General features: G+C 42.7%; 1 protein-coding gene across 38 annotated transcripts in view; it reads left to right on the top strand.

Moving 5' to 3' along the window:
• PTPRD (protein tyrosine phosphatase receptor type D) overlaps positions 1 to 25,161 on the top strand; it is a 2,362,472-nt gene that overhangs the window by 2,033,955 nt on the left and 303,356 nt on the right. For all 38 annotated transcript variants that reach the window (XM_063914017.1, XM_063914015.1, XM_063914014.1 and 35 more), the window contains one exon: positions 23,766 to 23,911. In XM_063914017.1, the coding sequence (XP_063770087.1) occupies positions 23,766 to 23,911 (146 nt within the window). The remainder of the gene's footprint in view (positions 1 to 23,765; positions 23,912 to 25,161) is intronic.

The following is a 25,161-nucleotide window of genomic DNA, read 5'->3' as shown; positions in this document are numbered from 1 at the left end:
AATTGATGAGGACTGTGATAGAGTTTTTACTATTTTTTCACTAAATTGTTTATTAAACTTGTGTGTGTGCCTACTTCTTCACTTGCTTTTATATATATATATATATATACTAGCGTGTACGGCGGCACTCAGGTCAGAAAAACGACAGGACACACAGCCTCTGGTTTGCCAACGTTTCAAAGATTTCTCTTTTTCGTCAGGGCATGAAAACATACACATACTTACACCGTATTTAAGTGCTCACCCTTCACCACGTTCTCCGTTCGCGGCGGCGTCCCCTGTGACGCGCCGTGCGCCTAATGATGACGTCACCCGTGAACACCGTCACCATAACAACAACCAGAAACAGACAATATAAAAACATCAGAATGCGGTATTGAAAATACAATAACACCATGGTTAAGTGTCTGACCATATTGGTCACTATATCAAATGTCATAATACAATAAAACAAACATATATAGGACTGAAACACGGCATACAGCCACAGACGTTCCCAGTAATATACCTAATGCAACTACACATGTACTGTCATAAATAACTATTAAGACCACTGCTCTCATTAAGCCCTCTAGGACTAATAGTGTCCAATAGAAAGATCCATTTAGCTTCTCGCTGCAACAACAATTTGGATCTATTACCTCCTCTAGACAATGGAGGGATATGATCAATGACCATATGCCTAAGAGAGGTGGGAGAGTGGCCGGCCGTAGCAAAATGCCGAGCCACAGGCTGTTCACTCCTACCAGATAACACTGTTTGAAGGTATTCACAAAAAAACCCTCGTGGATGACAAGTCTTGTGATTGGCTTGAGAAATTAACCACACAAATGGACAATTACAAGAAAGATCTGTTACGTTATAAACGAGAGAAATTTGCAAAAGTAAATACAGATTATGAGACTAACAGCGTATACGGTTGGCTTACTGGAGGCACTCAGAATCGTTCAGCCGCACAGATGAGTGGGAGACGATATTACAGAAATAGAACAGGTCGTGAGAACTTTGATTCAGCTACCTCAGCCAGCGACAGTGACCAGGGTCCCCGACGTGGAAATCGGTTCAAAAATCTCCCTTTAGGGATGAAGACCCGTGCCAAGCGTCGTGTCGCAGACACCGATATAACAGGAGAGGTGGCCAGTGGAAGCGGTATCGCCAAAAAACCGCCGGTGCAGAAGAGGAAGTAATTTTCAACCTGTCAGCTACTCCGTTAACGATACATGAGGAGTCAGTTTTGAAAAAGGGACTAAATTTCGTGCCCACTACCAACTTTGACCCGTTTGTGTGGAAGACTGAAATGTTTAAAATTAACCGTCAACTAAAATTACAAGAACATTTTAGTTCAAAAAAAGCAACGAACATCTGTGACTCTATTCCAGCAGAACTTAGGAAATTAAAACAAAAATCTAACTTTGATCCTATATCTAACAGTGCTTCAATTAAATCATTTACACGACTGGTGGATGCAGCGGTTGATACACCGCAATCAAGAAGCCATGATGGACATTCCAATTTATCAAAAGCTGAATTCCAGGCGTTAAAAGCACTGGAATCCAGACAGGACATAGTAATTCGAGCCGCTGATAAAGGCGGCTCGATTGTAGTTCAAGGGCTGGAGGACTATAAGAAAGAAATAGCCCGCCAATTGTCAGATGGTAATACTTATCGATTGTTGGCTGGTGATCCTACGTCCAAATATAAAAAAGAGCTTGATGTATATTTGATGCAATCTGTAGAAAATGGTCATATTTCTGCTGATGTAGCACGGCTGTTGATTACTGAGCATCCCATTAAGCCTATCTTATATACGATCCCAAAGGTTCATAAAAACCCCACTCATCCTCCCGGGAGACCGATAATTTCGGCCAGGGGGTCAATTTTTCAGTCTATCTCAATTTATCTTGATACGTATCTTCAGCCTTGCGTTCAGAATGCTCAGTATGTTCTCAAAGATACCACAGCTTTATTATTGCAACTTAATGAATTAAAGGTTATTCCCCATGATATGTTATTTGCAAGTATTGATGTCAGCTCCTTGTACACGTGTATCCCGCATAGTGAGGGGATAGCGGCAACTAGACGGTTGATTACGGGCAACCCATGGTATAAGGGGCCTGATGTGAATTTCTTTTGTGATTTATTGGAGATGGTATTATGCAGTAATTATTTTTACTATGATGGGAAACATTATTTACAGCTAGCCGGCTGTGCGATGGGGTCCTCTGTGGCCCCATCGTACGCAAATGCTTATATGCTGGCAGTGGAACACAAATTTTTTTTTGCTAATCCCAATGTGTCTTCAAAGGTATTGTATTATTCTAGATACATAGATGACATGTTATTGCTGTGGTTGGACAGTCAGGAAAGCCTTAACACAGTGATTGATTTGCATAATCTCAGCGATAGTCCAGTGAAATTGGTTTGTAAAATTGATTCTGGTGTCATTGACTTTTTAGACGTCAGAATAGAGAAGGATAATGGTGGGCTTAGGACCTCTTTGTTTGTAAAGCCCACTGATCGTAATTCTATGCTGTTGTCCTCTAGCCACCATCCTCTGCCAACCCGCATGGGATTACCTTATTCACAGTTTTTACGGGTTAGGCGTATTTGTAGTAATGATGTTGATGCTGGCATATCACTTGATAATATGATTGAAAAATTTGTATCTAGAGGCTATAACAGAGAAGATTTAATCAAGACAAAACGTAGGGTTTTGGCTAAACCTAGATCAAATACATTGATAACAAAACCAGCGAAATCCAATACTAACTGTATTATTTGGCCTACTAGGTATAACGTGGCTAGCCGAAGGGTTAAAAAAAGCTGTACAGAAATATTGGCCGATCATTTCTTCGGATAATGAGTTGCAGGGTCTTAAAGATAAACGCATTATGTGTAGTCACTCCAGAGGTAGGAATATCCGTGACTTTGTAGTACATGCTGATATCACGGATTTTGTTAAACGTAAGATGTCTTCGTTTTTTGGTAATCGGAAGTTGGGTTGCTATAAATGTGTTGGATGTGTGACTTACAGCTATATGCTGACGGGAAACATATCCATCCGTTAACAAAACATTTAAAATTAATCACTTTCTGTCGTGCTCTTCAAAATTTGTTGTATATGCCTTGATTTGCCCTTGTGGGAAGTATTACATTGGCAAAACGGAATGTGAATTTAAAATGAGGATGGGACAGCACAGATATGCCATCCGGGAGGCTGTGTTATCCGGTAGGAGTGAACAGCCTGTGGCTCGGCATTTTGCTACGGCCGGCCACTCTCCCACCTCTCTTAGGCATATGGTCATTGATCATATCCCTCCATTGTCTAGAGGAGGTAATAGATCCAAATTGTTGTTGCAGCGAGAAGCTAAATGGATCTTTCTATTGGACACTATTAGTCCTAGAGGGCTTAATGAGAGCAGTGGTCTTAATAGTTATTTATGACAGTACATGTGTAGTTGCATTAGGTATATTACTGGGAACGTCTGTGGCTGTATGCCGTGTTTCAGTCCTATATATGTTTGTTTTATTGTATTATGACATTTGATATAGTGACCAATATGGTCAGACACTTAACCATGGTGTTATTGTATTTTCAATACCGCATTCTGATGTTTTTATATTGTCTGTTTCTGGTTGTTGTTATGGTGACGGTGTTCACGGGTGACGTCATCATTAGGCGCACGGCGCGTCACAGGGGACGCCGCCGCGAACGGAGAACGTGGTGAAGGGTGAGCACTTAAATACGGTGTAAGTATGTGTATGTTTTCATGCCCTGACGAAAAAGAGAAATCTTTGAAACGTTGGCAAACCAGAGGCTGTGTGTCCTGTCGTTTTTCTGACCTGAGTGCCGCCGTACACGCTAGTATCTGTTGGGAAGCTATTTTAGTCTCCTTCACGGAAGGCAACGGGCGAAGGTATTTAACTTTTATGCGGAGATGTGCCGAACTCAACGAATCTATATATATATATATATATATATATATATATGGTGCTTTTATGCCTTTTTAGATCCCCAGCTTAACCTTATAGATATACGTATGTCTCTTTCCTCTTTATTTATATGTGTCCAATGCAGCAAATCCTCTGAATAGTTGATGTGAGTGGTGTGTTTTTAATGTTTCTACTTTCTACACATCTAACTGGAAGAACCAGAGAGACACTGACTTGTTGTGCCCAAGAGCTTGCATTCTGCTTGCTGCATTTGTTTCTGCCGAAGGTAATGGCAGTTTTTTATTTTTCATTCTTGCTGTTGCCTACTTCACCTCTGTCATAAACCCCATATAGCTACTGATAGGGCAGGTAAAATCTTTTGTCACTACTACTAGCACTAAAAATAATAAGATAAAAATAATAATATATACATATAATTAAACTGTAAGGGTTTTGTCTGTACATAGCAATTTTTGTTGAGAAATCTACTTCTAGGGACTGTTGAGGCAATTTTTTTTGTCTGTTTTTTTGGCATCATGCAAAAAGTAATGGATGAATTTGTATTTCGCTTTCACTATTGTATAGCTTAGTAACCTAGAAAGAAACTAAGGTATGTATGATCTTGATGTGACATCAGGGTGAGGAGCAATAAAGGAAAAACCAGATGCTTGCCACTCTGAAAGTTTGTGTTCCAATCATGCTACTGCAGTACTTGACTCCGGGCAAGTTATGCAATGAAACCTGACTTAAAGTGACTGCTCTGCAGAGGAATGGAATTTGGCGCAGGTGAGACTGTGTTTATACCACATTTACTCCTTATCTCCAACAATTTTCCTTTTCAGTTCAAGTGCCTGCAGTTTCCTGTAAGCGCCTGCTTTACTATGACGATCAACAAGTTGCAGGGGCAAACGCTCAGGACTGCAGGCGTAGATCTCAGGACCAGCTGCTTCTCTTATGGGCAGCTTTCAGCGACTTGCTCATGAGTTAGTAGCCCCAATCATCTTTTTGTGTTAATCCCTGAAGGAAAAACTGCAAATATTGTTTACAAAGAAACTTTGTGATCAATGTGTACAATATAAAATATACATCACAATATTAGATGGCACTACTGTCTTTGTAAATCTCTGATAGTGAAGCTGCAGGCAACAGTTTGCTGGGCGGAATATTTTACCTCTTTTCACCCCCTTAGGAGTTGATACCCCCTAGTATCCCTGCTTAGTTGCTGGCTGCGCATAACTGTTACAGTTTTCAGACAACCCAACAGGTCACATGTTCCAGATCATCCAGCAGATACAGAGGGAGAGTTCACCAAATGTCACATTCTCAAAGAGCACAATGGTGATTCATTGTAATTGGCTGGTAGACGTTTTGCCACATAACTCTGAAATTAAACAACCAATTATAACGCCAATATATTTCTGCAAATCTACAGACCAACAAGACATTTAATTTGGTATATGATGTGCCCTGCTCAGACAACGGCATCATATAAATAAATAAATCAATCATAAAAGTCATCCTGCTGCTGTTAATATAAATATCATCTAATTTTAGATACATTTCTGTAAATATTATGAAAGCAGTATATTGTAGCTGGTAAACAGATAGAGTGTCACCTGCCAAGTGAATCGATTACAATAATGTATCAACAGCACTAGACTAGTATTTTTTGCCCTTTTTAAATATTACAACCATCATGTATTCTTAATATCATTTATCCTTCATGTATTCTTAATACATCAGCTACAAGTATTTCACTTTAGTATGGATTAGATGTGTTAATATTTCAATTAATGGATGTGCTCTACTTCCCTTCCCCTCTGTTATTCTGCATGGGATCATTTGCCTGTTCATTTGAGGCCTCCTGCACCTGCCTTAAAGTTTGAAAATCAGCTTTACATGTGAAGATACCAAATAATTCATATTCTTTCTGCAGTCATTAAACTTTGAAAAGGAGCAGTGAAGTGCTTTGAAGCAGAATATCCTCCTGTGAAATGAGTGAATATGACATGGTTAGGTAATGTTCCACTGAGATGAAGGGGTGGGCACGTCACAAACCTTTTACATTCAAGAGGCTTTATGTTTTTCATTTGCTACTAGATGAAGGATTAAGACTGGATTATCAAGCAAGTCTCTATTTTCATTCAGGTAGATTTAGCCCATCTAGATTACAAACATGTGGAAAACGAAAGGCTTGGGGTCATGGTCACGAGTTATCATATTGCTCTTGTATGTCTTAATACTTCTGTGTCCTTTATTTATTTACCAAATATTGATGGAAATTAGGTGGCCCATAGACTGTATATGGTCATCGTACCCCTTCTGTCTTCTCCCTATACACTAAGATTCGGAGGCACAAACAATTTCGATGTTCATGTAGTTGAGCGATTGGTTCCTGCTGCACATGCTAAATAAATTTAGAAGACCCCAAGGGCACATGCATTACCCTGAGTGTGCGCACACAGCTTATGTTACCTATGGCTTAGGTGGAATCAGAAATGGAGCGGGAAAGTGATGGGCTTTCCTGGGTGGTTACTGGGAGGTGGCCTGAAGTGAATGCAGATAAACTAAGTCTCCTAGGAGAGTTGTGGGTGTCAGTGACATTAGCAGCATTCCCAGATGCACAGCTGCTTTTACATGTTCAGATGGAGAAACTGCAACTGCCATAGGGATGGTGCAAGTGCCGATGGTGCAAGCAGTGGGACACCGATGGCGGATTGTCTAGAACCATCAATGGTGTTACTGCGTGCACGGGTGATAAAAGTGGGCTTGAACATTCTGGTGCACACTAGTACATAAAGGGAAGGCTGAGACTAGCATTTGCATTTTATTGCACCCTCAACAGCGCTAGAGCAAATGCAGAAGTGCCCACATTGAATAAGGCCCTAAGCGAGCACACTGCATTCACAAAGACATTATCTCATCATTAGTTTTAGTAGCCATGGGTTACCTTATATCCTGAGCAGCATGATCACACAATAGATGCGAACATACTTGGCTGTGCTTTCCCTGACATGGTCTGATGTGACCTGTCAGGATAACTGTCCAGATCCACTGCTTCCTGGTCATGCTGCCAATCACTGCTGATTTGTCAGCCTGGCAGCACCCCCAAGGATGTAAAAAAACAAAGCAGTAAGCCCTCACCTTCCCTGTGGAGCACCCGAGGATGCAGAGAGGTTCAGGTGCGAGGAAACTGAAGTCGCAATCGTTGCAAAGTTCCGACTATCGATGTTTGTGATGTTACAACCATCAATGTTTGTACCAATGTTTTTATTATTATTTTTGTTAAATAAAATGGTATTGGATATACTTTAAATACCTAATTCAATCATTAATACAATTTCTCATTTTTTTTTTTTTAAATATTAGATAAGTATTTAAATAATTGCTACTTTAAAATATCGTGCAGACTTTCTGGGAATCCATGGATGCTGTGTGTTCTGCTCTGGTGGTCAGATGATAAGGACTTCTGGTGAATCCAGTGGCACTTCCGGTGGCGAATATAATACTAATCCTAGCTAATAACCCTTCACCTAGTGCCTAACCCTAACCTCCCTCCCATAGTCTAACCCTTCCCCTAGTGAAGGCATTCCCAACCTCGGTCCTTAAGGCACACTAACAGTCCAGGTTCTAGTGATATCCAGGCTTGAGCACAGGTGATTTAATTATTTATTTTGATTTAACCACCTGTGATAAAGCCTGGCTATCACCAAAACCTGTTGCTGTGCCTTGAGGACTGAGTTTGGAAATGCCTGCCCTGGTGCCTATCCCTAACCTCCTCCCATAACTTAACTATCCTCTAGTGTCCACATTGTGAACATGTTGACATTCTGCACATGCTGACATGTTCAAAATCAACATTTCAGCAAAAACTGGAATGTAAGGTTTGTCACCCTGTATTAAAAAATTGTTACAAACAGTGATTCATTGGCTTATATATATATTGGTTGAAGGGGCGCAATGCATGTGGGTCCCACGCCGCGCATCCTGCCCCCATATAATTATACTGTACTTACTTTACAGGAGACCTGTGTCGTCCTATGCAGCAGAAACAAATCACTAGAAAAATGGTGTGGCAGACATTTTCCTGATGATGTGTGCATGCACAGAAGATAAGTCCCCAGTAAAAAAAGCCAGAGTCGCCTGTGCTGCCAGAGAGGAGTGGCCTGCCTGGGGCCTGCACACTGCCCTCTCCTCTCTTAAACTGCCCCTGCAGTGACCTTGTATCTCAAACTCCCATCTTTTGAAACAATACATTTATGATCATGTCTCCTTCCATGCTGTTCTAATTATAGATCAGAAACCTTCATTATACCAGAAAATTAGAGACATATTTGTTCACCTTGAGGTTCAAAATTAGTAGATTGAAGCGTCCAATAGTGACTGTTGCTTCAGCAGTGTCACTGGTCTGTATTGACCTTCTCAACTGAGGGCTGTGTTAAATTAGCAGCCAGCTCGGTTGTCTGGCACAGGTAAAAATGGTGGCTGCAACTTTTTGATCTACAATTAGAAATCTGCATTATGTTAACCTAGGTTTCAGAGGGAGCTTTCAGTTCTCATTTCCAGATTATTTGAAAACAAGGAAAAAGTCCTTATTTTCATGTAAAAATGTCAAGACACAGTGCAGTACCCCTAGGACACACCAATGAATAATAATGTATTGCTTAAATAGTAAAATATGGCCAAAAATATGTACTGTATAATTTTCTCTAAATACCAGAGAACTGAGTTAAATGATGTGGGACATGTGCTTGTGTGTTATGTTGATGGGATTTTTTTTGTTTCTTTAAATTTCAGCAAGGAATTGCAAGAGATTTTTCCAATTTTTTACAATCTTATTTGTAAATATGCTAAATTGCAATAGAGACACTTTAAATATAAACTGTAACACTTTTATTTGCCAAAATATAATTACTGGCTATTATTTTTCCTTCATTAGTAAAGCTGTAAAAATCAATTTGACACAACAGGGTTTACTAAGCATCGGGTTTTACCCTGGTACTTTCAATCACAACTAATAACAGCATTGCCCTTTTATATTGCAGGTATGAACACAACCAAAAGAACCAAGTCATACTTGCCTACCTGACCCTCTCCATGAGGGAGAAAATGCTCTGTTCTGGGACTTTCCTGGTAATGTATGATTGCCATCACCTGTGGTGAGCTAGTTAATTGATAAGAAAAGTGTTTCACCACAGGTGATGGCAATCATACATTACCAGGAAAGTCCCAGAACAGAGCATTTTCTCCCTCATGGAGAGGGTTAGTTAGACAAGTATGCACCAAGTTTTGGAAGCCAGCACTTAGTAAATAAACCCCAAAGTTTCCAATACTTTGCTTATGGACACTAGCAGCTGCTTTACTGCTCTGTTATCCTATTTGACACTTTTTGGAGGTTCAGGGTGATATCCACACTGTTCAGGGTGATATCCACACTGGATACACACTAGACAATATAGTGGACGATGTGCCTAATTCCGTCACATCGTTCTCGATATCGTCTAGTGCACAGGTTCTCAAACTAGATCCCCAGGACCCCACACAGTGCATGTTTTGCAAGCCTCCTCACACAATCACAAGTGAAATAACTGGCTCCACCTGTGGACTTTTAAAATGTGTCAGTGAGTAATGACTACACCTGTGCACCTGCTAGGTGAGCTGGAAAACGTTGACTGTTTGAGGACTGAGTTTGAGAACCTATGGTCTAATGTGTACTCGCTATATCGTCAACGATGCGCACTCCTGCGGGTCACTTGCGTCATCGCCAGTTGGCTGAACATGCAGCTCAGTCTGGCGATGTCGTAAGCGATGCGGTGGCATGGCCCAGCTCCTCCCACAACCGTTGCTCCATCGACATCAGCAACTGTGTATTTACTTGCCAATGTCGGCACCACGTCGGGTCCTGTTGCTGCCGATATCACTGGGTACCCAGCTTGTTAACGCTGCACACAACAGCGTTAACAGGCAACATAGGCAAAATGTCAGTGACGCAGCATTTCTAATTATATCGTGTTTCATGTAAATATCCTGTAAAGCGCACATTAATGTAACATATGATCACAAAGTACTAATTGATTTTACCACTATGTGTAGATAACTTGCAGACTTCGTAGGCAAATATATTTTATAGTCATCATGCATTAGTCTTGCTTGCTGTGCTTCACTATGCAAGGTGTCTAAATATTTTCTTGTTCTATGCATGACCTAGCACTGGTCTATCTGTCTGTATGTGTGTATATACGCGCAAATTTAGGTGCATAAATGCGCGCACACACATATGTTTCTCTAACGTCCTAGTGGATGCTGGGGACTCCGTAAGGACCACGCGGGACAGAAGCCCGCCGTCGAGGGGGCGGGGCTTCTTCCACAGCACTCACCAGCGCCATGTTTTTTCTCCACAGCACCGCTGAGAGGAAGCTCCCCAGTCTCTCCCCTGCAGTTACACGGTAGAAGAGGGTAAAAATAAATAATAGCGCTGGGGTGTGTGCTGGTATACTCTCTCTCTGTCTCTCCAAAGGGCCTTATGGGGGAATTGTCTTCAGATGAGCATTCCCTGAGTGTGTGGTGTGTCGGTACGTGTGTGTCGACATGTCTGAGGTAAAAGGCTCCCCTAAGGAGGAGATGGAGCAAATATGTGTGTGAGAGGGTGTCTCCGTCGACAACGCCGACACCTGTTTGGATATGTGTAATTAAGTGCTAAGGTGAATTTATTGCACAAAAGATTAGAGAACAGACAGGAAATCTACCCATGTCTGTCCCTATGTCGCAGAGACCTTTAGAGTCTCTCAATGCTCACTATCCAAAATAATAGACACTGATATCGACACAGAGTTTGACTCCAGTGTCGACTACGATAATGCAAAGTTACAGCCAAAATGGCAGAAAAGTATTCAATATATGATTATTGTAATAAAAGATGATTTGCATATCACTGATGACTCATCTGTCCCTGACACAAGGGTACACATGTTTAAGGGGAAGAAAGCTGAGGTAAATTTCCCTCCTCTCATGAAGAAAAAGAGCGGGAATCTCCAGACAAGAGACTGCAGTTTCCCACAAAGAATTCTCAGGCAGTATCCTTTCCCCACTAGGGCCAGGATATGATGGGAATCTTCTCCTAGGGTGTCACATTTGCCCAAAAGGTAGCCCTGACGTAACAGCTTTTCTCAGGGATCCTGCAGATAGCGTGCACATTCTGGTACACTACTCAGACCGGCGATTGTGTCAGCATGGCCTTATAGCGCTGTGGCAGCGTGGACAGGTACCTTATCAGCAGAGATTGAGACCCTAGTATGTATATATATATATATATATATATATGTATATATAGAGATATATATATATATTAAAGATGCTGTCTTAAGAGATATGTATATATAAAACATGCCCAAAGAGACATGAGTATACTGGGTCCTAGAGTCAAAGCTATGTCGATTTCTGCTTGACGTGTCCTGTAGAATATGCAATGGACAGATGATGCCGACTTAAGAGGCATATGGAAGCCTGAGGATTGTGTGGAGAAGGGTTCTCGGACCTGGTCTCCACAGCTATAGCTGGTAATTCTGATATTTTGCCTTATATTCCTGCACAGTCTAGGAAAGCACGACATTATCAAATGCAGCCTTTCTAATAAATAAACAAGAAAGTCCGAGGTGCGCCCTTTCTTGCCAGAGGCGGGGGCAGAGGAAAGAAGCTGCACAACACAGCTAGTTCCCAGGAACAGAAGTCCTCCCCGGCCTCTACAAAAATCCACTGCATGTCGCTGGGGCTCCACGGGCAGAGCTAGGCCCGGTGGGGGCACGCCTTCGTAAGTTCAGCCACAAGTGGGTTTACTCCCTGTTAGATCCCTGGGCAATAGATATTGTGTCTCAGGGATACAAGCTGGTCTTTGAGAAGATGCCCTCTCACCGACGGCCCTGCCGGCTTCCCCCCAAGAGAGGGAAACAGTGTTAACGGCAATTCACAATTGTATCTTCAACAGGTGATGGTCAAGGTTCCCCTCCTTCAACAAGGAGGGGGTTATTATTCGACCATGTTGTAGTCCCGAAACCAGATGGTTCGGTCAGACCCATATTGAATTTAAAATCCCTGAACATATACCTGAAAAGGTTCAAGTTCAAGAATTGCTAAGAGCGGTCATTGCAAGCCTGAAAGGGGGAGATTTTATGGTGACTCGGGACATAAAGGATGCATACCTTCATGTCCCCATTTATCCACCTCATCAGCTGTACCTCAGAATTGCGGTACGGGATTGTCATTACCAATTTCAGACGTTGCCGTTTGGTCTCTCCACGGCCTTGAGAATATTCACCAAGGTAATGGCGGAAATGATGGTGCTCCTGCGGAAGCAAGGTGTCACTATTATCACGTACTTGGACGATCTCCTCATAAAAGCGAGATCAAGAGAGCAGTTGCTGAACAGCGTATCACTTTCTCTGTAACGGCAACACGGCTGGATTCTATATATTCCAAAGTCGCAGTTGGTTCCTACAGCTCATCTGCCTCTCCTAGGCATGATCCTAGACACAGACCAGAAAAGGGTTTATCTCCCGATAGAGAGAGCTCAGGAGCTCGTGACACTGGTCAGGAATCTATTAAAACCAAAACAGGTGTCAGTGCATCACTGCACTCGAGTCCTGGGAAGGAGGGTGGCATCATACGAGGCCATTCCCTTCGGCAGGTTCCATGCGAGGACCTTCCAATGGGACTTACTGGACAAGTGGTACGGATCACATCTTCAGATTAATCACCCTATCCCCCAGGGCCAGGGTGTCTCTCCTGTGGTGGCTGCAGAGTGCTCACCTTCTCGAAGGTTGCAGATTTGGCATTCAGGACTGGGTCCTGGTGACCACGGATGCAAGCCTACGAGGGTGGGGGGCAGTCACACAGGGAGGAAATTTCCAAGGGCTGTGGTCAAGGCAGGAGACTTGCCTTCACATCAATATCCTGGAAATAAGGGCCATATACAACGCCCTAAGTCAAGCGGAGACCCTGCTTCGTGACCAACCGGTTCTGATTCAGTCAGACAATATCACCGCAGTGGCTCATGTAAACCGCCAAGGCGGCACAAGGAGCAGGGTGGCGATGGTAGAAGCCACCAGAATTCTTCGCTGGGCGGAGAATCACATAAGAGCACTGTCAGCAGTGTTCATTCCGGGAGTGGACAACTGGGAAGCAGACTTCCTCAGCAGGCACGACCTCCACCCGGGAGAGTGGGGACTTCATCAAGAAGTCTTCATGCAGTTTGCAAGTCGGTGGGAACTGCCACAGGTAGACATGATGGCATCCCGCCTCAACAAAAAGCTGCAGAGATATTGCGCCAGGTCAAGAGACCCTCAGGTGATAGCTGTGGACGCACTGGTGACACCGTGGGTGTTCCCGTCGGTCTATGTATTTCCTCCTCTTCCTCTCATACCCAAGGTGCTGAGAATCATAAGGAAAAGAGGAGTGAGAACAATACTATTTGTTCCGGATTGGCCAAGAAGGACTTGGTATCCAGATCTGCAAGAAATGCTCACAGAGGACCCGTGGCCTCTGCCTCTAAGACAGGACTTGTGCAACAGGTGCCCTGTCTGTTCCTAGACTTACCACGGCTGCGTTTGACGGCATGGCGGCTGAACGCCGGATCCTAGCAGAAAAAGGCATTCCGGATGAGGTCATTCCTACGCTGATAGAGGCTAGGAAGGATGTGACGGCTCAACATTATCACCGTATATGGCAAAAATATGTTGCTTGGTGTGAGGCCAGGAATGCCCCTACGGAGGAATTCCAGCTGTGCCATTTTCCTTCACTTCCCACAGTCGGGAGTGACTTTGGGCCTAAAATTGGGTTCCATTAAGGTCCAGATTTCGGTCCTATCCATTTTCTTTCAAAAAGAACTGGCTTCTCTTCCTGAAGTTAAGACGCTGTAAAGGGGGTGCTGCATATTCAGCCCCCTTTTGTGCCTCCAGTGGCACCTTGGGATCTTAACGTGGTGTAGAGTTTCCTGAAGTCACACTGGTCTGAGCCACTCAAAACCGTGGAGTTAAAATTTCTCATGTGGAAGGTGGTCATGCTATTAGCCTTGGCTTCAGCTAGGCGTGTGTCAGAATTAGCGGCTTTGTCACATAAAAGCCCCTATCTGGACAGGGCAGAATTGCGGACCCATCCACAATTTCTGCCAAAAGTGGTGTCATCTTTTCATATGACCAACCTATTGTGTTGCCTGTGGCTACTCGTGACTTGGAGGATTCCGAGTTGCTGGATGTGGTCAGGGCTTTGAAGGTTTATGTAGCCAGAACGGCTAGAGTCAGGAAAACTGAGTCGCTGTTTATCCTGTATGCATCCAACAAGCTGGGTGCTCCTGCTTCAAAGCAAACTATTGCTCGCTGGATCTGTAACACGATTCAGCAGGCTCATTCTGCGGCTGGTTTGCCGCTTCCAAAATCAGTAAAAGCCCACTCCACAAGGAAGGTGGGCTCTTATTGGGCAGCTGCCCGAGGGGTCTCGGCATTACAGCTTTGCCGAGCAGCTACTTGGTCAGGTTCAAACACACTTGCAAAGTTTTACAAGTTTGATACCCTGGCCGAGGAGGACCTTGTGTTTGCTCATTCGGTGCTGCAGAGTCATCCGCACTCTCCCGCCCGTTTGGGAGCTTTGGTATAATCCCCATGGTCCTTACGGAGTCCCCAGCATCCACTAGGAAGTTAGAGAAAATAAGATTTTACTTACTGGTAAATCTATTTCTCGTAGTCCGTAGTGGATGCTGGGCGCCCGTCCCAAGTGCGGACTTCTGCAATACTTGTACATAGTTATTGCTTAAATAAGGGTTATGTTGTGGTTGCATCAGGGTTGATCTGATGCTCCGTTGTTGTTCATACTGTTAACTGGGTAAGTTTATCACAAGTTATACGGTGTGACTGGTATGAGTCTTGCCCTGGATTCCAAAATCCTTTCCTTGTACTGTCAGCTCTTCCGGGCACAGTTTCTCTAACTGAGGTCTGGAGGAGGGACATAGAGGGAGGAGCCAGAGCACCCCAGTATCCAAATTCTTTCTTAAAGTGCCCTGTCTCCTGCGGAGCCCGTCTATTCCCCATGGTCCTTACGGAGTATTATTATTAGTATTATTTTCTTGTTCTATGCATGACCTAGCACTGGTCTATCTGTCTGTATGTGTGTGTATACGCGCAAATATAGGTGCATAAATGCGCGCACACACATATGTTTTTTGTTATTTTTTTTGCTGCTTCTTTAAATGGTGTTAAATGTTTGTTGTTATTGGTACCTACTTTCCTGGTCTGAAATTGATTGTAATATGTAAAATGCAGTGAGATGTGTGGGCTAGCATTTCCCTTTCTGTGTTAGAAACTAATGATCAGACTTGTACCATCCAATTCTTAGGTACATTGTAAGTCTAGGTTAGTGCTGAGCAGTAATGATGGCTTCCAGTAATGAGCTGTGCTGCTGATGTGATAAATTATGATTAATAAGTGAATTAGCAATGGCTGCTGCAAATGAATCTCCTTTCAGCATCAGACTTCTCACAAGGGATGTTGAGGTGATGTTCTTGTCATCCAGTGTTACTCAGCATGTAAATTATATACAGTAGGGTGATCTACACTTGCTAGATTTCTTTACTTCTACAAATGAGCACTATACTTTAATATGTTCTAATGTGACTCATGTTGCCTTATACACAATTGTCTTATCCTACATCTCCTAAATTCTAATTTTACATCAGAAGTTTTTTATATTTATTAAAGGATAACTAAATAGAATACTAGGGATAGTCAATGGGCGCTGAAAAGGTTAGCGGGTGCACCGGATCTCCCATCCCCCCTACCTCCCGACCGCACAGCAGGAGGAGCAGCAGAGGAAGCGCACACTGACTTGGACTAGGAGACAAGGTAGGGAACAGGGCAGGTCAGAGGCAGCAGGAGACACTGACACATGTTGGAGCTCTGCCCATTTTTATATGTCTCACTGTCTGCTTGTAGCTGTGCAGGAAGGTTACATGTGTCCTGCAGCACCAAGCACCACTCTCTGCTCCTGTTGCTGCCTCACCTCTGTCTGCCCTCGCTGCTGCAGCACCTCTCTCTGCCCCGGTTGCTGGAGCACGTCGTTCTGCCCTGACTGTGCTGCAGCAGCTCTCTCTTTCCTGGAAGCTGTAGTACATGTAAATACTTCAGATGCTGCAGCACCTCTGTCTGCTCCTGTTGCTGCCCCACCTCTTTCTACCCTGGCTGCTGCAGCACCTCTCTGCCCTGACTGTGCTGCAGCAGTTATCTCTGCCCCAGCTGCTGCTGCAGCACCTCTCTCTGCCTCTCAGGCTGCTGCAGTACCTCTCTCTGCATTAGAAGCTGCATCACCTCTCTCCCTTAGGGGTACATTTACTAAGCAGTGATGAGAGCAGAGAAGTGAGCCAGTGGGGAAGTTTCCCATGGCAAACAATTAGCACTGAAGTAACATCTATAATTTGCATACTATAAAATGATACAGAGCTGCTGATTGGTTGATGGGGAAATATCTCCACTGGCTCACTACTCCGCTCTTATCACTGCTTAGTAAATGTACTCCTAAAACTGCTGTGGTGCAGCTCTTTTTGCCCTTTAGGCAATTTTGGGACATTATATTCATTGAAGCTTATCAGGTTTTGGATTTCAGTTCTTGGATATTATTGTCATTGAGGCATTAGGGGATTATTAATTTGGCGGGGATGTGGGGGGTAGTTTTGGTGCATTATTTTCATTGAGAGTTTTGAGGGGGTGAGGCTTCAGTTTAATGGGGCAGGTCACATTTGGGGATTCATTTTCAGTTAGGCATTGGGGGAGTAAAAATATACTGGAAGGTTAATTGGCTCCCAACAAAATTAACCCTAGCATGAGTGTGTGTGTGTGTGTGTGTGTGTACATGTGGCAGTGACTATAGATTTTAAGCTCCACTGGGTCAGGTACTGATGTGAATGGCCAAATAGTCTCTGTAAAGCGCTGTGGAATATGTGTGCACTATATGAATAACTGGTAATAAATAATAATATATAAATCGGATGATATCATATTCAAAACCAACTGAAAATAAACTGTATTCCATGCATTTTTAGAATATCTATTAACATTTTGAAAAGGATTTATCAAGCCTTTTTTGTTAACCTATAAACTGTGAGAGTTTTTTTTGCTTCACCCAGTGTTTTAAAAATGTCAATAGCAGAATAATTTTCCACAGCTCGTACCCGCTAAACAAAATCCATCAATATATGGCGTTAGCTATATAAGCCTATGGACTTCTTAACACAAAATTCTCCAGATAGGAATCCAAATTATCCCTCTCTTTTCCTTGGCATTTAGTATGATTTACCGGTGGGCAGGATTCCAACTGTCCACATCCCTACAGCGGCATCCCACCTGAGAGAAGCGGCAGTGTGGCGAGTACAAAGAGTCCCCTTGCGGGCTCTCTGCGCTCGCCACGCTGTGGGCTCGGCTTGCTGCACTCATCACAGGATGTATTCCCACTCTATGGGTGTTGTGGACACCCACAAGTAGGAATAGTCTTTTTTTGCCGAGATTCCGTCTGGAGGCATTGCCAGCTGAGGGGATTCCGGTGTCGATATCCTGACCACCAGGATCCCGACAGCTGGCAAATTGAACAAATCCCATTCCTTGTGTATTGTGCATGTGCAGGCCAATGGGCATGCAGGTACATTTGAACTCTGGAATCGTAAACTGGGCATCGCTGGGACCACTGTATATGGGAAAAGCAATACCAGCAGCAGCACTTTGTGGGCCCCATAGCAATAATATAAAGGGGTCCCTATATGAAGCAGTTAATTTATGCTCCATAATAGTGTCCCAGTTCATTTTGTGAACCATAATAATGTCTTAGTTAACATTATGCTGCCTTATTTAACATTATGCCCTTTAGTAGTGCCCTAATATATTTTATGAACCATAGTAGTGCCCTACTTCGCGTTATGTTGCACTATAATGTTGCCAGTACACAGTGTGTAACACTGTACCCCCCCCCCACACACACACACACACACGCATACACACACACACACACACACACACACACACACACACACACTTCACATTATGACATGATGCACAAAACCATGCCTGTAAGTGATTGCCCCTTGCTTCGGCATCTCATAGCTCCAGCGATCTTGGGCATCATTACATGCGGCCCATAGTGTCCCCAGTTCATATTATGCCACACAGTGCCTCCAGTTCATATTGTGCCACAATAAAGTGCTCCAGTTCATATTATGAGACATTATAATGTCCTCCAGTTCATTTTATACCACACTACAATGAGTAGGTCCAGGGGCAAACCTAGATATATTGCAGACTCCAATGCAAAAGTGTGTAATATCCCCTATGTAACAAATAATGGTGAAAAATTTATATAGCACATGAAACTGTGACAGGGAAGGTCGGGCCCTCTCAGTTTGTGGCCCCATAGCAGCTGCACTCCCTGCACCTATGGTAGCTACGCCCTTGACTGGCAGGTAAGTAATCCTGCATACCGATGATCTAAAATGCAAGTCTGTAGGGGATTAGGGGGGGGGGGGGATATGTATAATAGTTTATTTCTGAAAATAGGTTTATACATTAATTAGCACAGTCTCCTGGCGTGTCCTAGACACATCACAATGTGACTAAGAAGCATTTTCGGGGAAAAAAGACGCCCGTCATTAGCAGAGTTGCGTGGGACCTGTCAGCTCACTCACATCAGGCATATCTCGCCACATGGCATGATGAGGCCACATCTGTATGTGTACTTATCCTACTATATTATTTTGGTTTAAAAAAATAATAAATGAAGGGTATTTTCGTCAGTTCGCTTCCCAATGGTAGTATATGCGGAACTGTGATCAGAAAACTGAATGGTGTCTTATGAGTTTAATTTTTATGTCTCAGTCCTTAGTGTAATGAATATATCTATAGAAATGGAATCACGGCGGCCAGCAATGGGAGGCTGTCATTGCCCGTCTTGTTGGACTCTCAGTAACATTACTTCCTTATTGATGCCATTCATTTCTTGGGAAGTTTCCCACGTTAATGTCAGGCCCTGCTTAATGAAGTGTGCTTTAAAGTTTTTGTTGGCTTTCATGCTACACTGTGTCTGGGGAAGTTATAAATAGTTGCCAGTTCACATTCAGGAATGCCCTTATGTTAATAGGCAGACTCATGACAATTGTAATTGTACTGGCCATCAGGGACCTTAGCAGCTGTGGTCTGGATGAGAGCTATGGAGTCAGCAAGATTAAGCACTGCAGACATTTGTGTCAATCTCTACTTGTGTACATCATGGTGTGAAATATTAAGGCCGGTTAGCTTTATTTTCTTATGAGTAAGCAAGTTACTTTTATTAGCTGTTATTTCTGCTTAGAATGGATTTCGTTTATCGATTGGTAGAACAGTCATGGGATTTTGCATTCCATACACTTGCTGAAATTAATTCCTTTACTAAATTGCAATTTGTTAAACTATGCCATAATGGTAAAATAATGAAAATATAGAATCAAAATCATCTAAATATATTGCAGTTTAAACAATATATTTTTGCTGTAGGTATTAGTTATTTTCATTTTGATAGGATTACCATATTGTGCTGCACTGTGCACAGAATATTTAATCAGCTGTTGCCCCTCTGTAACTTCCACTGAACATTAACACACAGACGCATGGTGGTATATTTACTAAAAGTCGATGTTGGGTTGATTTTTTTCCACCATCAATTCTGTTTTAATGATTCTTTTAAATGATGTCAAAAATCATCTGTTAGTAAATGTGTGATTTAGACCCCAAAACACAAAATTGTTGAAAATATCTATCAAACATCGACCAAAATCGACTTTTAGTAAATATTCCCCATATACTAGGGTCCATTTGTGTTAGTGGTCTTTTAAGCTATCAGTATGTTTATGCACTGTGGGAGGAAACCAGAACACCCAGAAGAACCCCTTGCAAACACAGAAAGAACATACAAACTCTACACATATAACTAACCCGTGACCCTAGTGCTGTGTTACCAGAAGTAGCAAATAGGTCTCACGATTGATCTAATTAGCGGGCACAAAGTGACCTGGTTACACAATCTATGTGGCTGAACCATACTTGCCTACATTTGAAAAAGCATTTCAGGAAGATGTGAAAGTAACACATGTCAGTGCGGCCGTGTACTGCTACATCTGAGAGGCGTGTCATAAAAATGACTTACAAATGTACATGAGGCCCAAAGTTAGTAAGATCTACTTGTTGAAAAAAAGACACAGATATTTTGCCAGATATGTTTGTATATTGTGTTTTACAAGAGGTTACATATATTGTAAGTGGCCACGAGAAACCATTAAAATGCATGTAGCCATAGGGATCATTGGGGGTAATTCAGATCTGATCACTGGGCAGCACTTTTTGCTGCCCTGTGATTAGTCGCCGCCTACAGGGGGAGGGTGAATTCTCTGTGCAAGTGTGCATTCAGATGCATACCTCCCAAAATGACCCTCTCCAGGAGGGACAGAATGCTCTGTTCCTGGACTTCCCTCTTAATGTATGATTGCCATCACCTGTGCTTAAAAACCTTTCTTATCCATTAACCTGTTCCACACAGTTGTCGGCAATCATAAATGAAGAGAAAAATCCAGAAGCAGAGCATTGTGTCCCTCCTGGAGAGGGTCACGTTGGGAGGTATGCAGATGTGTAGCAGAGCTGCACAAAATGATTTTGTCCAGTCTCTGCTCAGCCCAGCACTTACTCAGCCGATGTGATTCCTTCTTGCTGATCGGGCCGGAGCTGACGTCAGACACCCTCCCTTCAAACACTGTGACACGCCTGTGTTTGTCCGGATAGTCCCTGGAAATGGTCAGTTGCCACCCACAAATGGCCTCTTCCTTTCAATCACCTTTGCAAAAGTTTGGGCGATCAGATTTATTGCACCATCCCATCGCTGACCGGCGATCCCCGTTGCTGCAGTCCGTTCTGACTGTGCAATGTGGTGCATACACATGCGCAGTTCAGATATGATCGCACGCTGTGCGAAAACGTACAGCAGCGATCAGGTCTGAATTACCCCCATTGTGCCTTATAACCAATACAGGCACTGATGATCCCATTTGAATGTATGTATCTCTAATTTATTTATTTTTTCCCTCAAGAATGTAACAGCTGCATAATGTGGATGGGGTGCAATCAGGGAGATTGCTGGTCTATTCAGGGAGTCAGGGAGATTGCTACTATTTCAGGGAGTCTCCTGCAGAATGAGGGAGGGTAGGCAACTATGGGCTGAATGTCACTTTAAGCATAACTATTTTTGTATTTTTTCAGAAAGTGAGTTATAATTCTCAGATGTACTCTTTAAATCTTAGGTAGTGTCATGATAAGTAATGGCATCTTACAATATGTGTATTATATGTATTTGGATATATTTGGTTAGCGTGCAATGTGAGTCCTTTTTCAACAAGCTGACCAATTACGTGTAAGGAAACTGTTATGGTGATACACTATAGTTTAGTATTGTTGGCACAGTCCAGACATACTCAATCTGCAGCAACTCCTCAAGAATCTCATTTTAAAACCAATCTTTCCATACACTGTGACACTTGCGATAAGGACACTTTGATAGATGATGATACTTACACCAATAATCAGTTTGCATTTTTGCAGCGGGAGTGTCGGAAATAAGGTTTTATTGAGAAATAGGAGGAATGATTCTGGCCTTAAGAGCACACAGAAAAGATGAATAAAAATGTGTTTAATGTGAACCCACTACCCAAAATTGTAGGTGACAGGTTAATAGAGCAGAAGGTAAACAGAATGTGTGCAATATCTTGCTATAGGTTGTGATGATAAAATGCCAAGTAACTGTAACTTATGTCATGAGCTACTGAACTGTGCAAGCCTTCACCTGTGCTAGTAAATAACACACATTGTGTGGCTGTGATAGATAAGAGTTAATGCAACAGCCAATAAGAAGATGAGAATAGCTACATCGCCTGCAGCAACAACAATATAACTTCTCTGCCAGTCACTACTGTAATGACAGATTAGTGTGGATAATACAAGTCCCTCAAATTGTTAATAATATGTATAATTTACACTGAACCTTCTGCTGTTTGTGCAAAATACATCATTATTATGTATTACTGCTCTTTAGCATTGGGCAATATATGTTCACAGTTGATTAGGTGTCAGTTCTGTTGGTAACCCGATGTTAGATCAACAGTGTATTGGTCGACATTCAGATGGTCGACACCATAAGGTAGACATGCATTAGGCAGACAGGTACAAAAGGTTTACAGACGAAATGTTGACAGTGCTTAAGGTTGATAGGTACAAAAGGTAAATCTGTAACTTGGTTATTCCATCTCTAGCCAATTGTTGCTGTGAAATACAGTAGATTGCTCTGAATTACTAACAGCTGCTAGGACTGATGCTATAATTACACAAATCTAGGCGATTGACTAGGGTGTCAAGTATTATGGGTATCTAAGGCACTGAGTGACTTACATAATGTTACTCATCGAATGTATTTAATGCCCACCCCGCCAGCACCACCACACATAGTGCCAGCACTGTCAGTGACATGCTGAAAATGTAGAGCTTGGCTATAATATGACAGAGCAATACCACACATCCGATGTGTGGAATCATACAAACCTGCCAGCTATAAGAGGTATATTTACTAAAGTGCGGGGTTACAGAAGTGGGGATGATGCCGGTAGCAACCTATCAGATTCTGCCTATCATTTATTTAGCACCTTCTAGAAGATAATAGCTAAAATCTGATTGGTTGCTATAGGCAACATTTCTACTTTTGCAAACATGCACTTTAGTCAGTATACCCCTAAGAATCAGTGGAGGTTGGGTCGCGACACTCCAGGAAGTGGTGGTGAAGGTAGAGGCACCTAGGGCATGCATCTGCCCTGATAGCTGTATGCATAGAATTTTTTCAAACAATACCAGTATGAGTGCTTTTTGTAAAAAAAAAATAAAAAAGAATAAAAGAGAGTACTTTGAGGGTTTGGACCATGATGAGCTATGATGTAGAGATGCAAGTGTGGGCATCACAGAGGAAAACATTAGAGAGTAGCAGCAAATCGAAACCTAGGCCTTTATCTGGCTGTGCTAGAACTGTCTTTCTTACGGTAGGTTATGTTCCCTGAAATACTAGGGACAATTGTCAAGTTAATACTTCACACTGTAATCTCTTCCCCTCAATCCATGTCATCGAAATGGTAGACACACACACTAACTAATTGCACCCTGACACAAGTCATTTGACTGTGGAGACTGAGTTATTGTTTGTAATAACATTTGACAAGGGGAAAATATCAATACCAAATATAAATAACCTTTTATTCTTGCAGAATATTTAAAATGGTTTCTTTAAGAAACAATCTGTACATGTGGAAATGGGGTGGTCTTCAGTATGCCGGCTGTCGGGATCCCGGCGCACAGTATACCGGCGCCGGGATCCCGACAGCCGGCATACCGACACTTATTCTCCCTCGTGGGGGTCCGCGACCCCCCTGGAGGGAGAATAAAATAACCCACCGTGCCCGTAGCGTGGCGAGCGCAGCGAGCCCGCAAGGGGCTTATTTGCGCTCACCACACTGTCGGTAAGCCGGCGGTCGGGCTCCCGGCGCCGGTATGCTGGTCGCCGGGAGCCCGACCACCGGCATACCGTAGTGAACCCGTGGAAATGATGTAGCAACAGTATTGTTTTAATTTTCTTGTAAACGCCAATTGTTCTGAGCTGGGGAGTTTGCGGCATCTTATAAATAAAGAAGAATGATGAATAAAGTTTATTGAATGTTTTGTACTGATCATTTTTCTTTTCTCTTTTTCTTTTAGCACCACCAAGGTTTACAAGAAGCCCTGTTGATCAAACAGGAGTATCAGGGGGAGTTGCATCCTTTGTCTGTCAAGCTACTGGAGACCCCAGACCTAAAATAGTATGGAATAAAAAGGGAAAGAAAGTCAGCAACCAGAGATTTGAGGTATTAGGTCCATTGTTCTGTTCCTCCGACAAAGATTACACATGCATGGAGTTGTGTCACGTGTCCCATTTATAAACATGATGTGGTATAATGCTATTGGAGAAAATACTCCCTGCATGTCATTGCACTACAACTCATTGTTATAGTATCTTGGAAGTTGTAGTTCCATGGCGGTTAGCAGGTTGATTAGCTGCAAATCAAGTATTCTAGAGAAACAAAATTATGTCCAGAATTCAGTTAGCCAGGGTAGATTACTGCTGGCTCATTGTTCCCCCGGGGCAATCCAATTAGCCCCGAAGTCAGAAGTTATCGGGTTTTTTGTTCACCTGCCTCAGTGGGTTGGGAAAAAAAAATCCCTAGTAATTATTGGGTTAATGGGTGTTACGACCCTGTTAACAAGCGAATCTGTGAACTTTTCACGGATTCTGCATGTTGACACCCGTTTACCCTTGTTAACACCCGTTAACATGCTACTTTATCGGCTATCGGGTGAAAAAGGGAGTCCAATTGTATAACCCTGGGTGTTAAAGCCTAAGGTTAGCTCCCTTTTTCACCTGCGGTAATTTACCGTGGTTAATCGAATACCGGCCTAAGTCTGGTTTAGACTTACTTTATTTGTATGTTCATCATTGCTACAGTATATTCTATTGTGAACATTGTTTTACATACAATAGTCTTACTATGCAGCTCGTAAAAGTGTTATTTACTCCCTGCATGTTGCTTTTTATTATTTTAACCACAGGTGAGTAAATTCAGTTCTCAGACCTTGCATGCACTAATGCAGTAATTGAGGAGCTAAAAAATGTAAGATTTCAGAACTGGAAGATCTACTCATGTTTGTGAGCCTATGAGAATATCTCATTTACTGTACTGCATTCCCAAGGACTGAATTTGCAGAATTTGCTCACGATTGGTTTAAAAGAACACTAAACCTAACAGGCACGTTGGCTTATAGAAAAGAGGTATTAGTGTCATACACAAATATATTTTTAAATAGTTTACAGCTGAAAATGTTTAAAACAAAGCTGTTGGGATAGCAGGTGAAGAACATTCGGGTGCACTTGGAGGGGAAGTGGGGATAAAGTAGCTTGGCCAAGTGACACAGCTTGCAAAGCAGTGCCCTGTATTCCTGCTGGCCAAACCCTCATAGATCCTGCCATGTTCCCTACTGGGGCCCTTTGATCGTTTGGTGGCTCTGGTGACTCCAGAACTGATAACATATAAAACAGCTTGTGCCTGGCCAATTGTAA

The sequence above is a fragment of the Pseudophryne corroboree genome, chromosome 1 (assembly GCF_028390025.1).
Source record: "Pseudophryne corroboree isolate aPseCor3 chromosome 1, aPseCor3.hap2, whole genome shotgun sequence".
In the NCBI taxonomy this organism is placed as follows: Eukaryota; Metazoa; Chordata; class Amphibia; order Anura; family Myobatrachidae; genus Pseudophryne; species Pseudophryne corroboree.
Note: the sequence above shows the minus strand (reverse complement) of the source record. Positions and strands in the feature narration are given on the sequence as shown.